Source organism: Pomacea canaliculata, linkage group LG6 (assembly GCF_003073045.1).
Source record: "Pomacea canaliculata isolate SZHN2017 linkage group LG6, ASM307304v1, whole genome shotgun sequence".
Taxonomy (NCBI): domain Eukaryota; kingdom Metazoa; phylum Mollusca; class Gastropoda; order Architaenioglossa; family Ampullariidae; genus Pomacea; species Pomacea canaliculata.
The window spans coordinates 26505216-26522330 of record NC_037595.1 but is presented as its reverse complement, the minus strand read 5'-3'; the positions used below and the strand labels follow the sequence as shown (position 1 = coordinate 26522330).

At 41.8% G+C, this 17115-nt stretch overlaps 1 protein-coding gene across 10 annotated transcripts in view; it reads right to left on the bottom strand.

Moving 5' to 3' along the window:
- The window catches only part of LOC112567067 (diacylglycerol kinase zeta-like), a 121492-nt gene that overhangs the window by 18293 nt on the left and 86084 nt on the right, over positions 1–17115 (bottom strand). For 9 of the 10 annotated variants that reach the window (XR_003099738.1, XM_025243599.1, XM_025243601.1 and 6 more), the window contains 12 exons: positions 13453–13521; positions 9271–9303; positions 8034–8186; positions 7236–7480; positions 6571–6745; positions 6050–6120; positions 5534–5682; positions 4967–5022; positions 4621–4683; positions 4409–4482; positions 3920–4028; positions 3185–3384 (listed from right to left, as the gene is read on the bottom strand). Coding sequence is in view for 9 of the 10 variants with exons in the window: in XM_025243599.1 (XP_025099384.1) it covers positions 3185–3384; positions 3920–4028; positions 4409–4482; positions 4621–4683; positions 4967–5022; positions 5534–5682; positions 6050–6120; positions 6571–6745; positions 7236–7480; positions 8034–8186; positions 9271–9303; positions 13453–13521 (1397 nt within the window). In the remaining variant the exon portion in view is untranslated. Of the gene's footprint in view, positions 1–2228; positions 2247–3184; positions 3385–3919; positions 4029–4408; positions 4483–4620; positions 4684–4966; positions 5023–5533; positions 5683–6049; positions 6121–6570; positions 6746–7235; positions 7481–8033; positions 8187–9270; positions 9304–13452; positions 13522–17115 lie in introns of all 10 variants that reach the window. The other variant, XM_025243595.1, reaches the window with a different exon arrangement.

Sequence of the window (17115 nt, the reverse complement as noted above, 5' to 3'; positions counted from 1 at the left end):
AAAAAATAAAAACCTTGTTAGGCCATAATGTTGCTAATAAAGATGTACAAGGAAAGAGACGGGAGTGAGAGGGCAGGTGATGAGGCAAGAACATACATCTGAGATCAAGCACAAACATTGGAGATTTAAAAAAAAAAGCTCACACACTCCATGAGGCTCTGACACTGATCAAACTACTAAACAACTACAACATCCACATGCTGATGTTAGCTAATCTCTCAGTCTCCTTTCACATTCTTGTCAGGCATCAACTCTCTGGAGCTTCCAGTTTTTTCAGCAGGCCAGACAAATTTCTGTTGTGCTTGCATAGCTAAATTATGGCGAACATTTTTGGAAATCTGCTACAAGTTTTATGAATTGGCAATTTAAAAAAAAGTATTATGATATTCTTCTTACACTGCCTTAAAATTAAAGAAGCAGGAGACTTTGTAAACACTTACAGTTGCAAATTATAATTTACATGCTTAAAACATGACAGCCATGCTGTTATATGCATGAATATATAAGTTGTGCACACATCAGTGGGGCAAGCTCTCTTTTCAAGCCATTCTCACAAGATGCTACATCCGAATAAGCAAACCAATGACAACAAATTATATTCAATGCTTTCATTATGCCAACAATTGCTTTAGTAAATTCATTTATGCTAACAATAATAGTGTATGCTATTTATAGCTCACTGAACAGGAACTAGTGTTTGCTAAAATTAAGGGATTTAAATTTTTTTTCAGTAACACTACAAACAGAGAATCTCTGTCATCCCCAAAATAATCTTGATTTGTGCAAAGGAAATTTTTCTACTTCAGATCCACCAGAGAATCTATCACTATGTACTCTTTCTTCATGAATAGACATGCTAAGATAGATAAATAGATAAATGCGAGCATTTCAATCACAGCAACAACACAATACGTAACCAAAGTTATCTTGCAGAAAAACAGAAGATGCTCGAAGGGAGAGAAAAAGAAAGATAAGATCTTTGATTCACTCTCAACACATTTTAAAACTTAGCAAGTTTTGTTCACATTTGTCAGGATTAACTCACAACAAAACACAAATAGTTTACAAAAAAAAAAAAAAACCGACCAAACAAACAAAGACAATGCTATTTGTGTTTAGAGTTTTTTTGCCCATCTGAGTAGACCCTTGTGACTTTGTTTTGAAGAATTTTCATCAAAGAACTTGGAGTATGACTTTAATTGAATTTATTACACAGCATTCACACCCCTGCACTAAATACATGCTTTAACACCGAATACCATAGAATGATATTAACTTTTGAAGTGGTCCTTCACACCCACAATGGCTTTTAGCATTTAATGTCATTGCACTTCTGATATATATATATAGCCTGCAAAAGAATCTGTTTCTACGTAAGGACGTGTAAGTTTTATGACACTGTTATAAGTCTCCAAATTCATTTTGACGTGAATGGTCAAAATTATGGGAAATTATGTAGTTTGACTACCAGATAAGTTTTTTTTTGAAACCTCAAACCACTGCTAATTACAATCTCTGAGAAACTTAATCAAAGCCCTCTACTGAAAAGATTAAAACAAAAACTGTTATTCATCTAGACAAAACAGTCTACTACTGCAATTACAAGTAAGCTTTCAAAGATGTCCAGCGCCTACTAGTGTACTGCTACTGACTGCTGCAGTAGAAACTGTGTCACCATGGCAATGGGCACATACATGGCATTTGAAGTGTGATGCAAGTGAGGTCCACCTCTGGCAGCTTGTCAGTGACTGCAGAGTGGGAGGCGAGAACACAAAAGTGTAGTACCACCGACTGTGGGATCACAGAAAACGGGCAGCAGCATGCAGCCACCATTCTCCAGTAGGTTGTAAGCTACAGGGGTGGGGGACATGGAGAGGGACAGTCGGGAGAGGGAGGGGTGAGGAGAGGGGCGGAAAAACTGGAAATGATGGAGCAGAGTGCCTGCCAGTCAACACTACAAGCAGTGAGAGACTACTTTCTGAAAAACAGAATGAGATAGGCTCTGCAAAATAACACTGCATGGGCGGTACTTACGGGGATGAGGGAAGAGGGAGTTTGGTAAGTGGAGGAGCAAGTTGTGATATAAAAACAAACTTGTGTATGGTATATGCCACAATAAAATATGCGCTAATAGTTCTACTTCTTGGTATTCGTTTGGACTTTCAACCCCAGAATTATGTTTGCAGAGTCATCAGGGAGAGAAAAAGGACAGAAAAGGAAAACATTACCTGAGTCTGGGTCTTGTGCTTTGATACAAAGCCAAGCACACACATCATAACTCTGGCTCCAAGCAACAATGCATTTAAAGCACTAGGCAAAATGGGTCACATGATCACTTTTCCCTCTCTCAAACAAAATCTAGCATTACTTGAGGGTGGCACTATTAAACAAGCCTAAAGTCAAACCATACTTCGTCACTAGTGTGATATAACATTTCTGAAATATTACTCAAAACATGAAGAGAAAATGTGAATTTAAGTCTCACTTACTTTGCAAGAACATGTACTTACTTCAGTTACAGATATGTTGCTAAATACAAATATATTCAAAATGATGCTGAATTAGGAAAGTTGAAAATGCTGAATAATAAAAAATATTACAAACATTACCTAACAAATGAAGCATGACCATAAGTTACAATATTCTTTGTGATCAACGGTATTTATCTTTTGAAAATCTTGATTTTATAATCCTAAACATTCTTCTAGAAAGGAAATTTATCATTTGAAATGAAAGTAAAGTTATAAGGTTTGTTTTCTGTATAAAATGAAATACTACAAGTCAGATGTGTTTAGCCTTCGTTTGATGTTAGTCTTATTTCACTGTTATTTCCACCAGATGTGCGCAAAATGCTTGTCTTATGTGGTAAATTAGTATGAACCAAGAAATGTGTTGGTACAGATTAGGTTATTGTAATTTCTTTTGAACACAGAACAGGTTTTGAAGACTGCACAGGAGCTAGCAGAACGGTCAGCAAGTCTCTGATAAATGCCAAAAGTATAAAGACAAACAGTTCTGAGTGTTGCCCCAGAAAGTAAGTTTCACACATACATTATAGCTTGAACTCAACTTTTCGTAAGAGTTTTGTAAACTAGAATAACACCAGCAAACAATGAGAAATATTTGCTTTCATGCAGCTGCATGACATAACAAGACAAAGGGGATGAACAAACTCAATACATACTCATTTGCAATGGGCATGGAGCCCCGTCGTTTTGGTTTGACGATCATGTTGGCCTGGTTGCGGAAGTTGATGTTGATTTTTGAGGGACGCAGACGGCATGGCTCACCATCAACCTGCATGGGCATAGACTTGAAGGTCTTGACCCGAACTTCCCGACACTGAGTTAATCGTTCTCCGTGACCTCCAACATGAAGAGTAGCCTGCAGATGGGACAAAGGTACCGACCTTTTATGTCTCTTAATTAGTGTTTTATGAACATATCAATACAAGCAGAAATATGACAACTGAATGCTCAAAACAGTAAACTGCAATAGCTGAATCATTCAGGGTTCAAATTTTAAAATAAAAACTGTTAAGGAATATATGATCTTAAATGACCTAAACATATTAACCCTTTGCTTAGTTCTACCCCAGTTTACGACACTATCAAATCGAGAAATAAATAAAAACAAACGACTTTTTAAATATTTAATCTTGCAAAAAGACAAAAAAATAAAAACACGACCACAATTTTTTTTTTTTACATCTGCTAGCCATTCCTTTATCTCCTAAATTAGAAGCTTTTGTGTGATGGCAGAAATGTTCAATCTGGGAAAACACCTGCCTAGCAGCTGGAATAGTTTAATTATATCCCCAAAATATTTCTTTCATGTGCCTTTACATTTAATTGTTGCATCAGGCTTTATTTTGATGTGACATACATTAAGATTTGAGAAAAAAGGGATGAAGTTTTACCAGTGAGGAATATGTGAAGCCAAGCACCTCCAAGTACCCATCATCATGTAGTTGGGGTTCAAATCCCACAGCATTAGGGTTACCCCATGGTAAGGTACCACTTGCATACCTGCGAATAAACATGTAAGCTATAAACTATGCAAGCACTTAGTAAGATGCTGTTGCAATGTTTGCACGAGACCACATAAAAGTCAATAAACTAATCGAAAGTTTCAAGCTGACAATGACATACGATATGAAAGATATGTAAACAAGTAGATTGCATCCTTCCTTTAACATTTCTTAAAACTAACTGCCATTGCCACATGTTGAAGTCGGAAAAGAAGCTTCAATAGAAAGATGTATAATATTCAATGAGCATTCTGTAAGATATAAAACAGCTGATGAACTAACTCATCACCAATACTATCACTGAAAAAGTACTTTCTACTAATTCATTGGCTGTGGCTCAGGTGGATGTCAACTGGCCTGAACTGTTACCTCACTTACCTTGGAATGTTTAAGATGACCAGACAGTGCAATTTCATGTCCTGAATCTTCTGGGTCAGGTCCACACCATCACACTATATACAAAAATAATGGGGTAGATTTTATGCCTGGGGTAACAATGTTTTCTGCTCATTTCCCAACTTTCTGACTATAATAAAATGTTTGAACACACACGCACACTTTAACATAAATATGATGCACTGTATATTTACCTCTACATGGATGTGGTCAGCAAATCCCTTCCAACTCCTTTTTAAAAGATCTCTCCCACCCGCCTGTTAACAGAGATATGCATGCACAAAAATGTGGTGAGTAAGGAGAAAAAAAATCACAAAAGCTACTAAACCAGATAATCTGAGCCTTCACCTTTTGCTGTTGCCCTCTCAGCTCTCTATTTTCAAAACACCTGATCTCTTTTCTGCATGAAAAGTTGATGTAAAATGTAACATTTCTCTTCCTAACAACAGTCAAACAACTTTCACATCAAGAATGATAAAGGACTGTATTTGCTGGTCACATTATGAAAACAAATATACAAAGGCTGAAGCTAGCACTCACCCCAGCATAAAACATTTTATTTCTGAACCGACTGTTGAACTTCTCTGGATTGGCCTCTGAAAAAATACCCCGAACAATTCCATCTTTCATAGCAATCACACATAGGAAAAATGTAGATTCTGGGAACGTATATTATGAAGAATTGGCTCTTAAGTAGCATTGTCAAAAACTTTAGCTGCTCTTAGTCAATAAAATGTATAAATTATAGTTGACATAAGCAAAAGGATATAAAACAAAGACACAAATCCCCAAAGCTGACACAACTGTCCCCATGAAAAGATGTTTTTCCCTTTTTATGCAATTTCATGCAGGAAAGATTCTAGTGGAAATCAAGAAAAAAAATGCCTCTGAGCTTCCATTCATATTTGTTATTTTCATTTTGTTTCATGCAACCCACTAAAACTTTCAAACGTGACTACACTTTTGGGAATATCAGATTATGATTAAAAACCAGAAAGAGAGCATATTTTTAAACAAATTCAATGTTTGCATAAACATGAGTGTAGCCATGCGCATGTCCAATGTAACACAAGTTTCTACATAAACACTGAATGCTAAGTGCATCACCTCGAGATTCATGAAACTCAAGAGCCACGTGAGCGTCGGCTCCTAAGCTGAAGTAGTTGTTGAAGACACTAAGAGGCAGATCCGACGCCATGCCTTCCTCTGCACATTCAACTCCTTCCTCATCGTTCTCCTCCACGTCGATGTTCCACCTGTCACATGACTAACTCTTGACTCTTTGCTCTGTACGGGTGTCCACACTTGTGCTCTCACTTGTTCTATTTCATTTAATAAACTCCTAATATTGCTCACAACTTATTTTCTTTACGCTGTGATTGTTTTATATTGTTCAGAAGTGCTGTCACTGCTATGGGACTGACTGCAAAGTTACTGATAACATCCCTCTTAAGATTTGAGCAGTTACAGTCATCTGCAACTAATTTTAAAGATGCTGAAAGCAGAGACTACAAGATTTTCTCCTTTCATGTTTTAATCTACCAGCATATACAACATTAGTTTTTGCATGCGCACACACGCACTAACGCACACACATAAGAACGAAAGAAAGAGAGCGTTCACCTGTCTAGTTGCACCACTTGACCTTCCTCTACATTGCATAAGATTTTGGAGATAGGTTCATCTGTGTACCCCTAAATGTCAAATCAGCAGCAAAACATTTGTTATGGATATACGTCATTCTGAATAATGTGAAGTACAAATAAACACCAGGCCTTTACCTCTCTCAGCTCTTTCTGCTTTCCTATGACATTTTACAAGGTTGCCATCAGTATAAGTTTGCTATATCCTCCTAAACCAATGTTACTTGTTATTTAAATCCCTTTTAAACTCTGGAGAGATTTTTGATTCACACAAGAGAACTGGCTTAAATTTTACAAAATTTTCATTGAGAAACATATCAGACTGGTAACAACGATAACTAAAACAAGTTTCTTAATTTCAGCAGGCTATAAAAATAAAATATGTATATATGTCTCTGTGTTAAATTGTTCTATAGCATTTCAAAAAAAAAAGAAAAAAGAAAAAACCAGTATTATGTTATCGTCTGGAAAGTAACTGTTCTAGAGGTAATCGCAACATACCCCTCCCCAGTTCAAGGTTCTGGCGAGATCATTGCCTGTCCCAATGGGTAAGATTCCCACAGGTGGAGGTGGATTGAGTGCCAGACTGTCGATGGTTGAAAGGATCCAACCAACGGTTCCATCTCCACCAGCAGCAAGTATTCGAATGTTAGGCACTTTCTTGAACAGATCTAACCTGAAAGACATGGGAATAAAAAAGTATATCCTCTTTAAAAAGCAGCAACACAATGTCTGCGATACAATAACACTCACAACAACATCAGAAATTTCTGCAGTATTTCAGATCAATCATTCGCAAATCAATGGTTACTGAAGGTACTCCTTAATTACAAGATCATTACATCGTTAATGAGAGCAAAATATTATCATCCTATAATTTACTACTGCAAAAAACACTAATCATAATTGTCAAATCGGTCATTTTTTGACAATGTCAACATCAAAAAAAGCAAACATAAACTGCATATATTTTTCAAATAAATTATGTCTTATGCTCTTATGTCTTTAAAAGGGAACAAATAATTTTTTGGAGAAGTGTCATGAAAAGCATAAGACATGCAACTGATCCAGAAAGATGAGAAAAATGCTAGAAAAGTGCTTTTGTTAGAATCTTAAAAAGCAGCAAGACAATGAAAATTAACAAAAAGATTCATCATAACACCTACCCAAAACGAGGTCCACCTTGCGACAGGTCAAACACCTGCCTAGGGTTCAGTAACCAGCAGAACTTGTGGTACAGTTTTGCTCCTTGGTTGCCACCACTCTTTGGGTTGATGAAGACAAGAACAGGCTTAATAAGGGGTGATGGAATGGGTTTGATGATGAATGGTCGATAGTCATCTTTGCTTTTCCGCTTCCTTAATGAAGCTTTCCGTTTCTTGCTGGATCGCATGGAGGATTTGAATGAACCCTGTGTAAAGGAAGGGAGAACAGAATCACCGGTGAGATTAAAATCGTAGAGAAAAGAATAATTTTAAAAAAAGGGTCTGATGAAAAAAAATGACATAACAAATAATGAAAATGAGTTGTCTTGGATAGAAAAGGCAATTTTCTGCTATAGCTCTCCCACTACAAAAGTTATGCCTTTACCTCAAAGGCACATGGACCAAAAATAGTTTAATATTTGTCTCGTGAATTTCACTGTTCCACACTGAAAATGACCTCGTGAAACCTCTCCAACAATCACTGACGACATTCTCAAGCACCAGAGTCACTAAATGAGATTCTAAAACACCAGAGGCATTAATATGTCTCAATCCTTTCCTTCTAGATACCGACAATATTAGGCTGCCCATCATGGAATTGAGACATGCACAGAACAGGTATACAACTGAAATGCACAACCAGGAGAGTCATGTTTCCATAAACAAATTTTATAACTGTGTATACATATGAATGCAAGAGTATACACACAATCTCTCTCTCACACACACACACAGACACAAACATGCTACATGGCTAACCTTTTTGGGTAGTTTTATTATCCATGATGGGGGAATGATGATACTGGCATGTATACCCAAGGTGCACTGTTCCTCAATCTGCTGCATCATGAAGCAGGTGGTTTTGTTGTGGTAGGCTGTCTTGCACCATGAACAGCTGATTGCAATGATATCCTACAGACACAAACACTGTATTGTCACTTCCAACTCTATTTCTCTATTTCCTAACAGCTTCATAGAAACATTATTTTTCATCATATGAACCAAGCAGAAGCTGGTACACAATCTCAGAAGGGTCTTCATTACAACACATAAACTCACAGAGCCTGGTCTAGCACTGCTATGAAACTGGGAGATTTTTTTGAGAGGAAAGAGAAACACTTTTTTGTGCTTTATTTTTTTTCTAATTTAAATGGATATGAGATGCAGCGGTGCATGTTAACTCCACCCTTTTGGCACTGTGCACACACAAAAAATTATTTTGATCCTTCATAATCATACTTCCCACTTAAAGAATAAAACAAATATAAACACACACTCTCTCTCTGTGCAACTGAAATACAAATATTCTCCTTCCTTCCTGTTTGAAATTTAGAGTTTTTTTTTAAAAACCTACTTGCTGGATTTTTCAATGAGGCTCTGTCCTAATAACAATCTAACATTGGGATTTCCCAAATGAAATGAGACTAGCATTGAGACAAGAGCCCCTGCAAATAAACGTCCGTACCCACTGGTCGTTTGATTCTAAGCAACCTGAAGATTCTACACACGCAATACAACTCACTAGGTTGAGCCCAATCTGACGACACCGATATGTATTTATGCTAATGCATCTAAAATCCATGAGCACAAGAAACATCAGGGAGAAAGATGGAAAGACAAGCCTGTCCAAGCCGTGACACGACAGGGACGATATAAAAGCAACAGAGTACAGCATCGCTAGGAGTTGCAGAAGTGTTACTGGCCTAGGGGAGGGGTATGGAGGGAAGGACAGCGGAGTTGACAGCACTGCTGACATGGGCAAAAACGCCGAAAAACAGAAATTAAATAACTTGAATGCAACGGCAGCCTAACAGCATCTGTAAAGGGAGCCCAGACTGCCCCCACTCTCTATTCCCTGGAAACCCACACTTTTGTATCCCCCTTCTGCACACATCACTGCTGCCGACAGAGACAAAAACAAACTGTTAAACATGCAGGAGTCTTTACAGAGAGGACGTTCTCATTGTAAAAAGTTCACTTTTAAATGGCAGCTTACCTTGCTAGGAAATGCAAACCTCTGTTGAAAGGACTGAAAGCAGAAGAAAAAAATAAACCAGTGATGGCATGATTAATGCAGCAAAGCAGGCAGCGACCCGTCCTTATCACAATTCCTAGCAGGCGCACATAAACTTTATTACTTTCTGAGGCTGCATTTGCCCTGCCACAGCAAGCATTATCTTTTATTTCTCTGGTTACATGATTGTGAAGCAATCAATAAAATCGTGAATCACATTTAACATTTATTTCAAAAGAATGATCATCCTTTTTTCTGGGACATTACCTATTCTGTCACACATATTTATCTGCTTATTCACCTTTATCACCTTTCAGGATGTCTGCAATGGGAGCCTATCAACACGGACATGTATACAATATACAGGGGTTATTAAGGTGGGTGCATTCTGTGTATGGGACTGTAGATGACGATGTAGTCAGTAGGGTATAATATACAAGGTTTACAAGATTGTAGTTGGTTCACAGCATATTGTACTAAGAAATAAGAAAATTTATCAGGTAAACCTTCTACCACCCCCAATCATACACAAACATCGTTCCTCCTCTTTCCAATCATTAGTCCTCCCAAGACAAGCATGCACACATGCACACTGACGTCGCAGAATCCATTAACTGGCCTGTAGTAGCCACTCGTAACCACTGGGCCTGCTGTTGCAGTCATGTCCAATCTGTTCCATTTGATCCAAAATTGATGCCTGTCACGACCTGTCAAGGACTTGTGCACAGCTCAAAATGACAAGTCGTTACATTTTCCTTTCAATCTCCACATTTTTCCCTTTCTGTATTACCCTCCAACACATAAATTACGGTAGATTAAAAAAAATATTACGACACGCAGCATTAAAGGGGGTTTTAGCGGTGTCCGCCATTTGACGTAAACGGGACGTTGTAAGCAGCAGGAACTTTGTGACTATGTCTGCTCACAATGTCACCTTTTATTCGACTCAACGTCCCCAGACAACCCTGACGTCATCAACAAACTTCAACCCTACAGCTGGTAAAGCCAAAGACTTGGATCCCCATCTGGATGTCCCCAACTTGTTCCACTTCCTGGTTTGTCAATAAAATCTTTGTGCACAACAACACAGCTCTAGTTTCCCGCTTATTACTGTTATTATTGTTATCTCACCGCTTCTTTTATTTATTAATTATTTTTTTTTTGTTGATGACCATGGCGCACAATGACCTACACCAACAAGGGACTAGAACCACCCAAGCACTGATTGGAACAGTAAGGATGCGAGGCCAGGAGCAGCTTCGGAGGACGGACCCGGGTTTCGTGGGCGACCCAGTCTTCGGTGCCAGAACTAACCGCGCACAGCTCATCACTGTCAGCCTTCCGCGCATGCCCAGACAGCCTCCCTCTCGCACCGTTCGTCACAGTGACAATGTTCGTGACGTATCTGTTACCAGCCGCCCTCGCCCCACCCGATCCACCCACAGCCTCCACCCCAAGCAGTCAGGTTCCCGCCCCCACACGCTTCCCTCGCCACCTCCGGTCGTGGCCGTCTGTACAGATGAGGTCGAGGATTATTTGTGTCGACTGTATCGGGGGCAGGTAAGAAACAGACGGCGTGTGTTGGATACTTCACATAGCGCCTGCCCTGCGAGACAGCCGACACCGAGATATCAATCACGTGCACCTGCGTAGCCCCGGTCAGGTGTCAACACCTTAACACCAGCGGTTCATTTATCTGCTTATGTTATTTTCCCAGCGCCGACCTTTCAAAGCCCGCTTTGAAGTTTGGTGTGCTTTGCCGCAATCCTTTATACTGGTTATAAAAAGATAAAGGCCGCCAGGAGGTGGAGAACAAAGATGAGGGGGTGAAAGTGGCTTCTGATATAGAGATCGCTGCTGACGATGTACATCAGACCTGGGCAAACGCCGGCCCGCGGGCCGGATCCGGCCCGCCTCCTGTCTCTGACCGGCCCGCCCGCTGGCCGCCCACCAGTAAATATACTATATATACAGTATTGGATAAAACTGAGTTAACTATATTAGTCCGGCCCTCTAGAACCATTCCAGTTTCTCATCCGGCCCCTTGGGAAAATTAATTGCCCACCCCTGATGTACATGAATTAGAAAAAAAAAAAAAAAAAATTTGACGAAAACTCGGAATCACTGACGAAAGAAATTTATGAGTCAGACTACCACTCGATGGCTGGACAAAACGAGAAACAACAGATAACAAAACAGGAACACGCAAAATAATGAGATGAATGAAAGACAGAAACGATCAAAAGAAATAGAAAATAAAGGAAAGAACGAAAAAGGTAAAAAAAAAAAGGGAAAAAGGCTAGGGGAGAGGGGAAACAGGTGTTTTAAGCCCAGCCAGCAATAAGGCCATATCATGGCAAAGCAGTCGGCCTCCTAAACAGGTACCCCAAGAAGAGAAAGAACAGCTTGTCTGAGACGAGATCCGAACCTACGACAGCCAGTCCTCATTGGATCGGTAATGTGCGCTAACCGTTGCGCTTCCTTCTGAAAAAAAGTGTGTGTAGGGGGGTGTGTGAGAGGACAAACAAAAGAAAGTAAAAACAAAATAAAAACAAAACAAAAAAAACAAAAAAACAAAACAAAAAAAAAAATAAACAAACAAAAACATTTAAAAAAAAACGAAAAAAAAAAAAGGAAACAAATGAACGAAAGAAAATCACAAAACAACAAAAGAAAGAAAGGAAAAAAAACCCCAAATCCCCGCTGCCATTACTGTATTGCCCGCGACCCCGATCTCTGACTCCTTGTCTCGTGTCGTCCATACTCTCCCTGTCGGAGTAGAGGCGCTCATGAAGGATGATCACTTGGGAAAACAGCATGCATTCTCTATGAAAACATGCCTTAACGATCGGCACCGTCCTTCTGTCGCGCCCAGAATAGTCGCCTCTCTCCTTCCATCCCTTGTTTACTCGGCGGCGCGCGCTCTCTCTCCGTTTGATCAAAACTCACTCCGTGTTGGTCAATTCCAGCCCCGGCGCATGCGCCTCTCTCTCCTCCTCCTCCTCTCTCCATCCCCACACTTCCTCTCTCCATCCCTCCCACCAACTGGATACATTCACCCAACCCCTCTCTCTCAATCTTTCCGCCACTCTCTCACGTCCTCGTGTCGTGGGAAAAGAGGGGTGAGGGCTGATGGGAGGGGTGTGTCCACTCCAGGGAAATAGTGGCTGCATCATGTCACTCGGAAAATGATTTTGCTGCTGAAGCCATGCCGTGATATTAGGGAATGGGGAATGGGGAATGCTGATTGCGCCGGTAACCCCGTTAGGCGGCACGCTAGTCTTTATTCGCTCGGCACTAGCATACACAAATAGTTCTCATCCACGCAGGTACTCATCACAGGTAGCGCACCAAAAAGTGATAAACACTTTGTTCTCTCGTCCCCTTCCTCATGCACGCAGCTACCTTTAATTTTTGTGATCCGTGGAGACTGTACCGAGGAGATTGCACTTCACGAGATTCTACACACAGTGCACCAATTCATCTCTCTCCGATACTTCACTTCCTTGTTATTGCTTCGTTTTTCTTTACAAATAATTCAAAGTTTAAAAAAAGTTTTGATGTGAGCAATTGTTAGGTGATCATCTTCCACGTTTTCCCTCGGGCTTTCCGAGCTATGTAAAGTCAGAAAGCCGGAAGTTCTTCTTTTCGACTTCTAGCGTGAGAATCAGAATTTAATTCACTTCAGGCCGGCAGACGAGGTCGGGTGGTCCATCGGCAGACCATGTCTTTTCTGGCCAACATTGCTGTGCTATATGAATTTCGGGAAAACCACACAATAGCATAATTATACATGACCAACACTTTCCCCACCACGAACGACAACCCCCACTTGGCACAGAATGTTAACTCCTCCTCCCACTACTCCCCCTTTCTAACAGGCTTGCTTTTTTCCATATCTCATGAGAAATTAATGTTGTCTTCCACGTTTAGATCGATGCCAGAGGGTTGGACTTTTTTTTTCTTTTGTCAGCTGGAATTAGAACACATACATCTTGGGTACGAGAGCAGAAGGGGGAATGTCGAGATGTGGAATGGGGAGGCTAAGCTTTGTGGTTCCAGTGAACCATGTGAGGTGGACACTAGACAAAGCACAAACAGGGGAGGCAACTAAAGACGTGTTTCAAGGGGCAGACTAAACTTCTTTCTTTCTCTCCGACTCACCTTTCCGCACTGCTTGCACTTTCCTTCCTGCCGCCGGCGATGGACCCAATGATGGCGCATAAAGGTTTGCTGGGGAGACAAGAAAGCGAAACCTCAAGTCAGCAAACAAAGATTTGTAAACACAAATAACAAGTACACGACATGCACGCAGCAAGGAACGAGACAAGGTGAGTTATTGCTACACAAGTACTTTCCGACAGTTTCGCGAGACACACGGCGACATGAAGAAACGACAGTCGTGAGGAGATGAACAGATTCTGATGTCAGCTTCTAGGCAGCTCTGTAGACTACAGTAGTGACTGCTACACGAATTCTGTCATCAGTCTACCTGCTACCGCTACCTGAGAGTCGACTCGCATCTAGCTCTGACGTCAATGTACCCGTTAACACTACCTGAGAGTCGACTAGTACCTAGCTCTGACGTCAATGTACCCGTTAACACTACCTGAGAGTCGACTCGCATCTAGCTCTGACGTCAATGTACCCGTTAACACTACCTGAGAGTCGACTTGCACCTAGCTCTGACGTCAATGTACCCGTTAACACTACCTGAAAGTCGACTAGTACCTAGCTCTGACGTCAATGTACCAGTTACCGCTGAATGGTCGTCTGCTTGAAAGGGTTTCTACGAGAACTGTCAACGGAGAGCGGTGAGAAACCTTACCTATTGGGGTTTATGGCTTCACACGTGACATGCACAGTCTACACAATAACAGAAAAGTGTTTAAAAAAAAATCAGACTCTCGCGCACTGAATGAACTTACGACGGTCATCACTCCCACCTAACCCCCAAATAAACAAAACTAACCCGAGTGCATCAGGTTCCATCATGTCTGTAGCAAGAGTATTCATTCAGATCGTCTTAATTGACCCTGCCTTCTAGGGTCAAAAATGTCAGGTGGGTTCTTAAGTACCCCTTGAACTACTTTTGTCAAACGACTTTCCGATTTGTATATCTCAATGCGACTTATCAACATCTCGGTCTGTGAAAGGAATGTCATCCTGCAGGACGGCGACTCCGGCCTTTCATCAACTCCACAGACAAAGCCACAGGATTTCTCTCTTTGTGTTGTCTTCAGCTTCCTATGTTGTGTCTTCGTTTTTGCATTTCAGAGACGACGACGACATCAACAAATCCTTGTCGATTTTATTTTTGTTCTCAGGCCAGTTTATAGTCTCGTGTCTCCACATTGTGTTTTGTGTTCCTAGCGAGACTAGCTGTGGCTGCTTTCCAGGGCTGCGCTTTTTCGGTGGAGAAATAAACTTTATTATTATTCGGCCATTGCTTTACAACAGCAAGTGCTATTGCCGCAAGTGTAGGGGGAGGGTTAGTGGAGGAGTATGAGAGGCAGGTAGGGGGAAGGAATGAAATTGTGTCTCGCGTCCGCCCGGGCTTTTTTTTCTCTCTCTTTTTTTCCCTCTCTCTTGCAGGAGGATGAGGAGGAAGATGATGAGGAGGTGAGAGGACAGTTGACGACACTCCAGCCAGTTTCGTCGTCTGCCCGTCAGTGTGTTGATCGAATCATATTATCTCCCTTCTTTCATCCGGGGAGGTAGGGAGGGCGTCTGTCGCTGGTGACCCAGCCGGAAGAGGTCAGCTACACAAAAAGGGAGGAGGGTGGGGAGGGAATCACACGGTCCTCCATCCTCGAGTCTTCTAGTCAGGGACAGCAGCCTCCCTCTCCCACCTCCAACCTTCCCTTTGAACTTCTGCATTCTGTGACCAGGAGACAGGCTGTGGTGCCACGGCATCCATTTTCATCCCAACACCAAAGTGTGGCTGAGGTATGAATAACCCACAGCCTTGTGTTACACCCGGGTATCTGCAGAAGTCGATAAGAACTGAAGTTAAGGAAACGGGTGTCTCCGCTCTTTCCAATGGAACGTAACTGCAAGTGATTCGGCTTCGTATGACGACCACGAGAACTTTCGACGGGGTTTGGACCATCACAAGCCATCCCACAACCGCCGAGTCCCCCACCGCTACCTGTAAAGCTATGCTCCTACTACAGGTGTAGAAGTGCCTGTAGTGGAGTGTGTGAGTCGCGCAGAGATAATTAATGGTTAGTAGTGAAATTCAATACAATTAAATTTTGTCCACGCAATCCGTGGTTTCGATCCTTTACCCTTTGACAGTCCGGTGCCGACGAGCGCCGCAACCACCCAGAAGACGACATGCTCGCGGCACCTCGCGACAACGCGAACGATTGGTTATGGTGATAATAAAAGTCAGACTGATGGCAGCCCTGGAGGAGGCTCTCTAGTCAGGCGCAGAGTTGAAATCTGGACCTGACCACTTGTGGGGTGGGAAAGCGTTGAACGCACACCCCGTCCCTCACGCTGCTGACTTTATCACCCTCAATAAAACAGGGAGGGATTTCTGTTGAGCGAACTGCTATGGGCAAGATGGGGAGCAGGGACAGCATCCCTCCAGCCACCCAACACAAACCAGCCAGCTAGGGTTCAGCACTAAAGGGAGGTAATCATCAGACAACAGTCCAATCCAGAAGCAGAACCTCCTGTAACGATAACTCTGTCGTAAAGACCTCTGAATAGCCTCCCTTTTCTGGCAGGACATGAAGAGCATCTACTGGAAACAGCTTACAGAGGGAGGTGTGTGTGTGTGAATGAGAGAGCGCGTGCAGGTCCTACAACAGCGCAGTTTGCATGCCAGGGAGGCTGGCTACTTGCACGATGGAAGGAAGAAAAGACTGGCCGTGCTCATCCCTCCTCCCCCGTCATTAAGGAGGTAATTGGTCGTGTAGCTTCCCTTGGCCCCTTAAGACCACGCAGCACCGTGAATTTCGGAATCATCAACAGCTTTTTGTCAAGTGTTGTTTTTTGTTTTCATGCTTCATCCAGCCTGACGTTAAAGCACGAGACCTGGTGCACTTTTAGGGTGAGCACTGGCGTTTAAGAAGAAACCACAGTAAAAACAACCGTTTCTAATGGCTGACAAAAAACCCTATTTGAACTACAAGGGACACAAAAGTATATGACTTCCAGTCTGACGCCATAAGAGAGAGAAAGAGAGAAAAAGAGAGAGAAAGAGAGAGAAAGAGAGCTTGGGTGTGCGCGCGCTCACAAATTACATTGCCCTCAGGATAACTAATGGAAGAAACGATCAAACGAAAGAATATTCATGAACAAGAACAGAGAAAAATGAGAAAAACGTGAGAGCAATCCTGGATCCGTTTTAGGGAAATGAATGGTGGCCTGCAGTTTTCTTTTTCTGGGGTAAGTAAACAACTAATGCATCTATGATAGATGAATTTCCAGGTTTGATAGTGCGTACCAAAGAGGGTCCAAGAGAAAAAAAAACCTGTTGGTGCAACAAGAAGTTACTGCTCTATTGGGTGCGTCGTTTGTCTTTGGGAATATGCAGGTATGTTTTGTACATTTAACATCCACGTAGACATGGCGACCATGGGAAGTTGCGACTTAAAGATCGGAAAATGTAGACAAAAGAACATCCGACGGTGAACCTGATGCATCTAGGGAAGATGGCTGGTCGATTCCGCTCAGAACTCACGCCAGCATCTTCGCTCAATTCATCAACTGCCGCAAAACGCCAGGACACTTGCTTATATTGCTGTCCCACTGCGCATGCGTTGCGGCTGCTGGCCCCAGCGTAATCACCGTAAATAACAGCCACCATCCACG